Source organism: Protopterus annectens, chromosome 6.part1, assembly GCF_019279795.1.
Source record: "Protopterus annectens isolate FY-2018-M chromosome 6.part1, PAN1.0, whole genome shotgun sequence".
NCBI classification, from domain to species: domain Eukaryota; kingdom Metazoa; phylum Chordata; order Ceratodontiformes; family Protopteridae; genus Protopterus; species Protopterus annectens.
This window is the reverse complement of record NC_056738.1, coordinates 21,647,094-21,659,834: the sequence shown is the minus strand read 5'-3', so window position 1 is coordinate 21,659,834 and position 12,741 is coordinate 21,647,094. Positions and strand designations below refer to the sequence as shown.

Below are 12,741 nucleotides of genomic sequence, written 5' to 3'. Positions count from 1 at the left end.
GAACATATGAATTACATAACACCATAGTCACACATGCACTTCCAGAGCGGATTTTATTTTATGTATTATTATTATTATTATTATTATTATTATTAATTTATTATATATTTTGAAAGTGCAGCATGAGAAATTTGCTTACTGCTGTCTGTTGGTTTATTCTAGTTTTGATATCACAGTAGGACTGGTGTCATCACCGTGGTGTTATGAGCAAAGAGTCTGAGTGAGATGCAGAGGCTTTGACTCAAGGCTAGAGGAGGTACTGTTGTACTGCGGAGTGGATAGCTGGTTGGGCATCTGTCTGTTGTAACGAAAATAGAATGTTTTTTTTTCTGAGCTACATAGAAAAAGAAATAGGAGCTAGATGATTTTTTAAATGCAAGCCACTAAATTGTATTTAGTGGTTTCCAGTGGTGAGATTTTTATGACATTTTAATAGAGAATTTGGCTATATAGTTATGGGTTTATTTGAAAAATGGGTAGAACAAAGATTGGTAAGGATAAAAACCTAGCAAAAGGGACAGTAAGTACATGCAAGTTGCATTGATTTGAGCCTGCTCTGTCCAAAACAGTCTGACTCTGTAAAACAAAACAGATTTCTGTGTGGTCCAAATAACAGCCTTGTTAACATAATGGAAACATTTCAGTTCATGATCATCTATACCTAATTGTTTGTCAGTGATGGCAACCTCAAGAGAAGAATTGTTTTTTGATAAAACATGGAAGGTGATGTTGCTTTGCTTTGTCTAAGAGGCCCATTAATTCTAAGCATTTTTGAATTTGACTGAAGCTACTTTAGATATTAGTTGCTTAGCAGACATATTTCACAGAGTGAGTTAGTATAGAATCATCAGAATGCTGAATTAGTTGGGCTGCCACACTATCTACTCAACTACAGAAAGCCAGAGAACCGAGATTTTTGTAGTACTCTAACTATGATAGCCTTGTTAAGAGATTTAACATAATTTCATGTATAGTTTGGGTACACTGTAAAATGTAACTTGTGAAAATGTTAACACTTTGTCTGGGTACCTCACAATGTTGTAGAGAAGAGAAAAGGAAATAATTTTAGCATTACTGAAAGTGTTTGAGATACTTAGAAAGAGTTATTGGGAGTTTTACCCTTGCTACATTTTTCTAGGATGTATTAAATAAAATTAGTTAGCAGTTTTAGTTCTGTGACTAGGTCAAAAGCTATCTTGTGTACTGGAGAGAAAACTGATGTCAAATGCACCATAACATGGATAGGAAAGCATTTTTTCAAAGATTTTAGCTACAAAGGAGAGAAGGATTATTGGATGAACATTTGACAGATCAGCACATGTTCCATCTTGATGTAAAGAGACTGTAATAGAGTATTACCAATTTTTGAGTACGCAACATTGACTGTGCAGCCTATACGTATATAGACTGGACAGGCAATTGCCTGTGTAGACAGTTTTTAGATTTACAAGTATGAGGTGTTTCAAAGCTGAACTGGTTTCTTTTTGCTGTGCTGTTAACTTATTAAGGATAAGGCCAGGAAGTATCAGACAGCTCAAACACAGCAGATGTAACAGTGGGCAATAGGTCACTGTCTGTCAAAGATGGGGTAATAGACTGTCATTAACTTCTCTATCAAACTTTTTTAAAGGTAGCATATGGTAATACATTGAGACATTTTTCCTCCGTTAAATAGTTAAGTTCCACTGTTGCAAAACTTTTGCAGATAGATTTTTTTGTGTAAAGTTTGCTCTGGGAGAAAATAATAAGTATAGATTTCACATTGTTTCCAAGTTCTTTATAGGCTTATTTTTATTGACCATTGTATTTTGCTAATGATACATCTTCCAAGAATGGTCTGTCTGCTTAAGTGATTTAATATGTAAGTCGAGGCATTGTTATCGCTTGATTTTATTTTCCTAATTCAAGAAGTTTAGGAAAGGAAAGAGTTATTTAAAGAAGTTATGTTCAGCATGTTTAGGAAAAATTGGTTGAAGGAATTAACCATGAGCTGTATGTTTAGGTGAGCAACCAGAATTCAGTTAAGCTATTTGAAAGTGGATATCATTGTAGAAAGATTATATATTTTATTTCTTGGTATTGAAAGGTGGTGTTCCCTTTTGATTTTAGGAGGTGAGCAGATAAGGAAAATGGGGTAAAGGTCAGTAATGAAACCTGATATTGTCAGTAGAAAAGGTTTTATTAATGTATCAAGCTGAAGCATGGAGATCTTGTGAAGTTACAACAATACACATATCAACCTGCTTCTTTACTAGACCTTTATTCAGATTCACTGAATCATTCTTGTCATGTGACTTACATTCTAAATCAGACTTGCTCTTAAAAGGTATATTGCATTGGATACCAAAGTATTTAAAATTGCCATTTTATCAGAAATAGTATACCAATTTGTAACTGTTCACTATATACATTTATACATAGAGCCCATAAAGCTGTGATTAAACTGTGCATCATTTTTATGGAGAGTATTTTTTTTAAACAACTGTATTGAATTAGCACTTGTGACGTAGGGAAAATTTAAATTTATATAAAAGTAATCAAACCATAATAACAAGTTCACATTTACAAACATTATACATCACACACACTGTTCTATACCATATAATCAAAGTAGCATTATATAAATTGTTTAGTTACTTCCTTCTCTCAAACCTCTCAAACCTCATTCTTCTTCCAAAACATTTTTCTACATGTATTTTTCCCACAATTTTTAATTTTTTCTGTGTAATTTACTCCTACCCTTTTATAAAGATCCCACTTCCTGTTCTTTTATCTCTGGTACAATATTTACTATTTCAAGTATAGTTGGTTTAGATTTTGATTTCCATTTTCTAGTAATTGTTTTTTTTTTGGCAGCCATCAGAATTAAACTTAACAAGGCCTTTCTATGTATAGGCAATTTAGATCCTGTATCCCTGCTCAAGATCATTTCCTTAGTGATACTCATTTGCTTGCCCAGTATTCCTGATGGAGCACTCTTTAGGGAATTAGATCATTTCCTTAGTGATACTCATTTGCTTGCCCAGTATTCCTGATGGAGCACTCTTTAGGGAATTTTTAATGTTTGCCAGCTCATGACACTCTGAAAATATATGCCCCTATGTAACTCTTTCTTCCCTATTAAACCTTTAACTTTTGCCATCTACCAAAGGAAAAATTATTTGGAGTTTGCTTGGGATAGAAAAGTGTCTGTGTGAACACTTTTAGGTACAAATCCTAAATCTTCTAGATTTTGTTGCATATTTGGGAGCCATACATCTCTCCTACCATTAGTCATTTGTGAATTGCTTATCTAGTCTCTCTTCCCAATCTTTTCTGACATCCTCTGATTCCTATAGTTATTGTGCAATATTTTCTATGCCCTAGCAATTGTCCCTGCAGCTTCTGTCCTAGATTCAGTTAAAAAGTAAAGCAGTACAGGTCTTTCATTTAGGATTTCCTCATTCCTTTCTCTTTGTCTACACTCTGAGATCAGTCCCCGATAGGGAAGACTATCACTAGCCTACAATCCAAATGTTTTCTTGCCTTCTTCCCATTCTATTACTGTTCTTTCTCTAATTATTTGTTCCTGATACTTGGTTCATTTGCCAGCTTCCTCCAGTAAATTCCTGCCCCCAACTTACCTATTCTTTGTACCCCTAATTGCAATTATCCCTAGTGGCAGAGTTTCCTTTCTCCATTCCTGTGCTGGCATAGTTACTTTTAGCGACTTTAAGAATATAATATTCTGTTGACTGTTTTTTTTTTTCAAACATCTTTATTAAATTTACACATATGACAAAGGCAATCTTGCATTTATATAAATGAAAAACATACAAAATGATATCACATTAGTTGCAAACAGTTCACATCACAGACACCACTGAAACAACTGTAGTTGTAAACATTATACATCACTTATAAACCATCCAGTCATTTTCAGTTAAGCATTATATAGCTTGTTCAAATCCTGCCTCTTAAACTTCATTCCTGCTCTGCATATATTGTTCCCACAATTCACATTTTATCCTATGTAGTTTGCTCCCTCCTTATCTAAAGATCCTAATTCCAGTTGTTTTATCTCTGATATTATATTCACTACTTCTAGTAAAGTTGGCCTAGACTTTGATTTCCATTTTCTAGTAATTGCTTTTTTAGCAGCCACCATAATTAGACTCAGCAAGGCTTTACTATGTCTAGGCAATTCCGATTCTGTAGCATAACTCAAAAAAATCATCTCCCCAGTCCAATCTGCTCACCCAGCATCTCTGACAGAGTGGTCCACAGGGAATCCCAAAAGTCTGCCAGCTGATCGCACCTCCAAAAAGTATGTTCCCAGTCACCTCTTTCTTGCCCATCACACCTCCAACATTTGCTCTCCACTTGAGGAAAATTTCTTTGGAGTCTACTTGGGGTATAAAAATACCTATGTAAACACTTCAGGCAAAGATCCTATATCTTCTAGACTTTGTTGCATATTTGGGAGATATACATATATCCCCCCATTGTCTCTTTGTGAATTGCTTATCCAATCTCTCTTCCCAAGCCTTTCTAAGCTCCTCTGATTGATTCTTAAATTATCAAGCAATATCTTACATGCTTTACTAATTATTCCTTTTTTTAACAGCAGCTTCTGTTCTAGAGTCTATTAAAAACTCTACCAGTGCTGGTCTTTCATTTAGGAGCTCCCTATTTCTTTCTCTTCGCCTATACCCCTATATCAGTTCTTGATAGGGAAGGTCTCTAACCTGCAGTCCAAATAAATTCTTGGCCTCTTCCCATTCTATTACCATTCCGTTTCTAGTTATTTGCTCCAATACCTTGGTTCATTTGCCAGTTTTCTCCAATAAATTACAGCCCCTCTTGTCTATTATCTGTATCCCTGACCACAGTCAACCCTATCGGCAAAATCTCTTTTCTCCATCCTCATGCTGGTTTGGTTCTTAGAATACTCCATGCTATTTTATGAATATCACACCCTGTATGATTTTGGTTGTTCTCCTTAAGAGTCTGCATCCAAAATCCCAATCTCTCCGTATTTCTTGAGCTTCCTCCCTGTGTCAGTATCATTCCTTTCCACTTTGAATTATAGTTTTCTGCCTGTGCTATGTATAAGAGCCTTAACTGTGTTGCTGTAAAATACCCCATCAAATTAGGAAATCCTAGTCCACCTTGTTCTATTGGTAGAATCAGCTTATCCCACTTGACCCTTGCTGTTTTCCCTTCCTAGATAAAATCCTTCCACTTTTTTTTTAATTGCTATCCACAATTTCTCCTCCGGTTGATAAAAGTATGCCTGACCTGTGTATAAGACTTCTTTCGGCTTTTTCCCGGTTAGGGGTCGCCACAGCGGAACTCCGGTCCGCTAATGATTGGCAGTAGAGTTTTACATGCTGGCTTGCCGGGCCTAACGCACAACCTTCAACGAAGGAACGCCCATTCACGTCACACAGTAGACGCTTTAACTGAGAATCGAACGGGCAATGTCTAACTGTGAGGCGACAACGCTACCGCAGCACCACCACCGCAGTATCTGACCTGTGTATAAGACTAAAGGGACTAAAACATTTTAATGACTTGTATCTTAGTATCCATATCCATATAACAAACCGTCCAGTTTCTCAATTTTTGTATTATCTTTTGTTTAGACTCTTCCCACATATCCTTAGCTTCCACCACAGAGTCATTTCTAATCCATACTCCTAAATACTTCATTTACCATGTCCCCATAAATATGGATATTGTTGTACCAATTCATGTGTGGGTACATAATTTACCGCTTTTGCCTTTGTTTTACCTTCATTAATTTTGTATCCAAAGAAGATTTGAAACTTAAAATGTTCCACAAAACTGTAATGTCCCTTTCTGGTTTTGTCTTGTATAAAGTAATATCATCTGCAAATAGAGCCAACCTTTCCTGACTGCCATACCAATTATATCATTGAATATCTGAGTCCCTTATTTTCTTTGCCAATACTTATAAATATAATGCAATCAAAAAGGGGAAAGTGGATAACCCTGCCTGGTTCCTCTACTCAAGCAGAAATTATTGGAGAGGACCCCACCCACTTTAATTCACACCTCTGATCCCTCATGTATTCTTCTAATCAACATTATAATTGTATCAGGAAAGCAAATGCTTCCATTGCCCTGCTCATGAAGTTCCAGACTACTCTGTCAAATGCTTTCTCTGCATCAACACCCACCAATAACAGTGATAATTTCTTATATTCTGCTTCCCTCTGGATCATCAATGTTTATGTTACTATTGTCAAATGTTTGCCTCCCTTCCACAAAGCCACACTGATCCATATCTATCACTTTTGCCATTCTTTTAGCCATTATAGACATAAACACTTTATAGTCATGGTTTAGTATTGAAATGGGCCTGTATGAAGCTGGATCTGATGGATCTTTATCCTCCGTAGGTATTACAGCTACCACTGCTTTCTTCCAGGATGTTGGTGCTTCTTCTCCTCTTAAAATACTGTTAAACAAAACCTTCCAGATTTTTTCCCTTCTAACTTCAAGACTTCCACAGGAACACCATCTATTCCTGGGGACTTTCCTGTAGATTGGTTATACATAGCCATTTTTATCTAATCCCTTCCTATCTTAACTGTTAGTAATTGAGCCTTTTCTACCTCTAACATTGGCATATTTAATTCTTCCATAAACATTTCCATTTGTACCTTTTCTGGATTTCCATATTTCTCTGCTTTATGCAAATTTTCATAATATTTCTGGAATATTTCTAATACTTCTACAGGGCCACTTGTTATCATCCTTGTTATAGGCTCCCCAAGCTTGGTGATGGCCCTTTCCACTTTTTGTTACCTCAGTTGTTGTGCTTCCAGAATTATCAAAAAAACAGTTGCTTAACAGCAATCTTTCTAAACTCATGCATATTATCGAGGTAATCCCTTATTTTCTGTTTAGCATTCTGCAGTTGCTCCTTTTCTTGTTCTGAGAGATTCCCCCCTATTTTGCAGTACTTAACATTTGTCAATCTCTTTAAATACTTATTGTTACTGTTTAGCCATATCTCCCTTTCTTTTATTTCCAACCTACTTTTAAACTCCACTTTAATTTTATCCCACTCAATATTCTGTTGACTGTTGTTCTTCTTTTTAAGGATGTGCGTCCAAAATCCCTCTCTTTCCTTATTTCATGAATTACCCCCACTTCTGCTTGTGTTATATATAATGGCCTTAACTGTGTATCTCTAAAATATCCCTTCAAATCAGGTAATCATAACCTTCCTTGTTCTGTTGGGAGGATCAGTTTATCCCAATTGACTCTTGCTCTCCAAGATAAAATTCTTCAACCTTTATTAATTACTATCCAGAAAGTCTCATTTATTTGATAAAACTAGACATGCCCTGTGTATAAAACTAAAAGGATTAAAACATTTTTACAGCTTGTATCTTGATATCCATATCCATAGGCATGAGCTTCCTTTTTCTCAGTTTTTGTATTATCTTTTGTTTAGTTTCTTCTCACATATCTTTATCTGCCTTAACAGAATCCTTTTTAATCCATAATTTTAAATACTTCAGTTTGTCACAGTCCCAAAAATATTGGTATTGCTGAACCAGTTCATGTTTGGATACATAGTTTATAGCTATAGCCTTTGTTTTATCGTCATTAATTTTATATCCCCCCCAAATAAAACAGAAATATCTCACAATGTTCTACAACAGTGTAATGTCCTTTTTCTGGTTCCATGCCGCCTCACAGCAAGAGATTCTCTGGTTTGATTCTGGGGTGCCTTCTGTGCGGAGTCTGCATGTCCTCCCTGTGGTTGCGTGGGTTTCCTCTGGGTGCTCCTGTTTCCTCCCATATCCCAAAGACATGCTGTAGGTGGATTGGACACACTAAATTGGCCCTAGGCGTGTGTGCATGTGTGTGCGTGCCTTCTGTGGAAGGTTGAGCGCCAGGCTGGCAACTTGACACCGTAAAACTCCACTGCCAATCATGAGCGGACAGGTGATCCGCTGTGGCGACCCCTGACGGGGAAAAGCCGAAAGAAGATCAGGTACAAAATAATATCATCTGTAAATAAAGCCAACTTTTCTTTTCTTGACGGTACTCTTTCCAATTTGAATTATGTGGTCACTTGCACATTAAACCATGCTTATTTTGGACATGATATAAAATGTTTAAATTCATGTGCTTTGGAAAAAAAATTAACTAATGGCATGTGAATTTCGGTATTATGTGGACAAAACCAAAGACATCTGAAATTCTGATTAGGGTTACTTATTTAATTATATTTATCTACTAGGACATTCTGACTAAGCATAGCCTATTTTCATCAGAGGTCCTGGGGGAAAGCTCTGCACAGTGCCTAAGATTATTTATTGGATATACATAGTGCATGATAAATGGCAGCAGTAAAGGTTAGTATATCAAGTTCTGGAATATGCAGTGTTACTTTTGTTACTTAAGTATAAAACTTCATGTATAATTAGATTGTATACAGTAGCAAATAATTATTAATTGAATGGAAATTTATATTTGAGATGAGGAATGCTGTGAGAGGTAGTAGATGGGCAGAGCACAGAGTCAGAACAGGATGTGAAAAGGGAGAAGAGAAAGGTTTAATCAAGAGATGTGGGTAATGCAAGAGTAAGTGGTATTCATAGCACATTGCTGTGGATGATACAATAATAAGGGAGGGAGGGGCAGAATTAAAAAAGGCTAGGGATGAGAAAAAAGGATATCCAGAGTAGACAGGTCTATGTTTAGTGATCAAATGGAATGCTGATTGAACGGCCGTTCATCTCACATAAACCATCAAATGCTCCTTCCCTCGAAAGGCCAAATGATCATAAATAAGTTCGACAAATGATCATAGTTGGCCAACATCAGGGCAACGGACCTAGTATGTACTTACCAGTAACACAGAGATAAGGAAACCTGCCCTTTCCACACTGTATTGCAATCTCAGAGTTGGTATATATAATTAGTAGGAGTGGGGGGCACAGCCCCCCACAACAGGAGGATTGGACATACCTCCATCTTCTCTTCTTCCATTTGAAAGTGGATAATTGCTGTGTTAACATTGACTTCCAGATTGGCGTCTATGGCCTTGAAGGTGAAGTTGGTTGTTCTAGAAGAGGGTTTGAGAGAGTAAAAGTTATACTGACCAAGGGATGCCAAAAAAAGAAAAAAAGAATTCTGTGAATGGCAAAAGAGATATCCAGTTATAGAGGGATATATAGTTAATGACTGATAATGGTCACCTAGATAATCCCACAGTCTGAGTATAGTGATGACAAAACAAAAGTCTGAATAGAAATGTGTGGCATTGGCAAGCTGTTTTGGAAAAAATTCAGAAGCCTTGTAGTAGAGTAAAAGATATTAGGATTTAATGTATGTATATCGCTATGTAGAATATGTGTCTTACTATGAATTAAACAATTTGGTGTTATGCATGTATTTATTTATTTTTGAGAGGATTGAAATAAAAGCTACACAGTGTGTTGTTTTTTTCTTTGGCAAATTGTGATTAGTTATTCAAGCTGGTTAAATAAAATGTTTCATTTTAAATTGTGTAATGCTGTTTGTGAATAAAGTATTTTTGTAAGCATATGAAGATGCTTTGGGTGGTCAGGAAATAATTTTTTGTATAAGTCTTACCGTTATTAGTTTTGCAATGATATTATTACAGATGCAGTATTGTGCGTGTTAATTTGATGAAGTAGAACCTATGAACCTAGAGTAATTTGAATGCTTTTGTTTTTATTGGTAAACTGCTTTCTTGTATCTTAACAAATAGATGGGTGCATGTTTTTCCAAAGTTTTTAATGGATGTCCACTGAAAGTGAACTCTGCAGGAACTTGGATTCACCCAGACACCAGAGGTACGTGTATATAGTAACAGTTTTGATGTGTCATATCTTCATAAGTATTTTTGTGTGCTTATTCCATAGTATTTTTTATCACTTATCACTGTGCAATTCTGGATTAATGACAATAGGATAAGTAAAATAATCTTCTGTATGATTAGTGAAAGCTTGTAGGCATGATGGCTGTAAAATTGCCACAGCGACACCATGCATTTAATTATTAAGCTATTGATATTCTTTGTGGATGAGAATTTTATTACATATTCTAACACTATTTTTAGTTTTGATTTTCTTGACACAAACTTTTCATGCAATCAGCTTTCTGTCTTATTGGTACCGCCTTTCATATTTGTGGAGAAATTTAGACCTGGATTCAGGACTCCATCTGCAATCATGCAGGGCTGGTGTATAGTAAAAAAAAAACATATAGCAGAGCCTTGTATGATTCATAGGTGGATCCATGCATAGTGGAGTAAGAGCATTCACAAGGAGTACTTGGAGCAGTCCCACTGTGCTGTTGGTATGCTGATAGGTGTTTCACAGTGTTGTTTGGGGTCTACAAATGTGTCTGTAATGGAATACATTGTGGAGCAGGAGACAGAGATGTACGGGTGATCAAATGAGTATGAACAAAACAGCCCAATGGTAGATGACCACATAACAGTGAAACAGTTGCTCATGTATGTTATGCTGAACAACTATGTCAGCATAACTTGTACTAATCCCAAATTTAAGAATATATTTTATAAAAGGGATGCATTGGCACATCCCATTGTACAGTATAGTGCACTCAGACATGCTGCTTAAACAACACCAAGCCCAACCTCACCAGACAGTAATATGGTGGAGCTCCCCACTAGTGGAGTTCCCTAAGGATCTGTCCTGGGACCCCTACTGTTTGGCATCTATTTCTTGGTGGTTCAGGCAAAGACAAAAGTCCTGTGGCTGACCAAGTTTGCCGATGACTATAAGTTGGGTGCTGTCATTGACTTCCCAAACGATGTTAACAAGTGGGTCTCACAGCAACTAATGACTGGTGCCAATGTCATGGCCTCAAGCTAAATGCAAAAAAATGTGTCTTCATACCATTCAGCAAAAACATGACCCCTACTGATTACCACATAAACGGCAACCCCCTAAGCATACAACATATGGTGAAAGACTTGGGCACTCAGGTTGATGATAACCTCACATTTGACCATCATGTAGAGACAGTAGTCAGAAAAGCCTATTACTTGGTTCACCTCATAAGTAAGGGGATTGCATCCAGAAAAAAGGAGGTTATTAACTCTCTATACTCCTCCCTTATTAGATCAATAATTGAGTATAATGCCCCATTTGGGATGTACCTCTCCAAACATTTGCACCAGCTGAAAAGGCCACTGAATTACCTCACAAAGAGAATCCATGGCCTCCAACACCTGTCCTGCGCAGACAGGCAGAAATCACTATCACTCTACTCAGTATCACACAGATTCCTCAGGGGTGATCTGTGTCTTGCCTACAAAGCAATCTCAGACCCTGCCCAATACTAGAGATGCTCCATAACCATAAGTCTAACTCCTCACGCACTACCCACTCAAAAGGCCTGAACCTAATATGTGACATTAACAAAACCTGCTGGAGAGGCAAGTTTGTCTCCCAGAGGCTGCCCCGTGTCTGGAATAGACTTCCCATACACATCAAACACATCACATCACCTTGCTGACCCTCTTCAAGTGCAACCTTGAGTTCATGGGAAACCACAAATTCATCCCAGGGGTACCACCTGTGTCCCTCATTGACAGGGGTGACAGGTGCTGACTGAGGTTTATTTTTGGGGATGAACTCTTGGCTAGGCTTGTAAGGGCCCCAGGGCCATTAGCCTAGTAACCTCCTATGATCCTATGGAAGCAATCAATCAGTCAGACCCTCCCCACTGTGGTGTCATCTGCAGTCATGAACTCCATTTGCTGCATGTTCGATCTGATAAACATCCCTTGAACAAGAGGCATACTGCAGTGTACAGATGGTGCCTATAGGTTGCCAAATGAAAATACATACCCTGCAGGCAAACGCAGTGACATACCTGATGTTGGTGCACAATATTTATTTGAGTATGAGTCTTAAAGATATTGTATAAGCATTTTATTAACATGATTCCGTTTAGTGTCAGTATGTAATATGTTTACTTTTTGCTATGAATGTAGCTAAAATATGGTTATTGAGTGGGGTTGATGATGCGCATTCAGTGGTAATAAACATTCTGATGCTCACAGAGTGATGAGAGTCTACACTCTGTGCCAGAAATGTTTATTTATTTATCATGCCACTTTTAGTGTATGCTGTCAGGATAAATATATATATATATATATATATATATATATATATATATATATATATATACTTATGGAACTCCTGATAACCATGTAGTTTAGCTGGCATATTATTTGTCTTAGTTTGCATACCTTGTCTGGGCATGTGCAAATGCTCTTGATCCATATGAAGCCTGTTTGTCTCCTTCCAGAATTGGTCCCATTTCCATTTGGCTGGAATCTACATGCAACTTAGCTGACTTATTCATATACGTTTATTCTTTGTGGGTGTTTATGTTGCTAACTGTTTAAGTATCTCAAAAATATTTTGTGTCTCCATTCCCAGGCCACATCTTATTCCTGATTTTTTGTTGAAAGTCAAATGGGTTCTGTGAGCCATAATTGTGAGTCCCTGAATTACAAAAAAAAAAGGCAGAAATTATAAAGAACAGTCATCAGTCTCTGTTCTCCTTTAAAGTTATTTTTTGCAAGGAGCAAGCCAATGCACAACCTCCCCGTCCACAAACACACACACCCTGCTACTTATATATACTGTCTTTGAGATCACCATGCCTTGCAGAGAATGGAATACTCATAAGACACAGCAGTCCTGG

The 12,741-nt window shown here is 37.0% G+C and overlaps 1 protein-coding gene across 2 annotated transcripts in view; it reads left to right on the top strand.

The window, feature by feature from the left end:
• Nucleotides 1-12,741, top strand: part of LOC122805364 (mitogen-activated protein kinase kinase kinase kinase 2-like) — a 1,562,336-nt gene that overhangs the window by 1,100,425 nt on the left and 449,170 nt on the right. For both annotated transcript variants that reach the window (XM_044075456.1, XM_044075455.1), the window contains one exon: nt 9,764-9,848. In XM_044075456.1, coding sequence (XP_043931391.1) covers nt 9,764-9,848 — 85 coding nt within the window. The remainder of the gene's footprint in view (nt 1-9,763; nt 9,849-12,741) is intronic.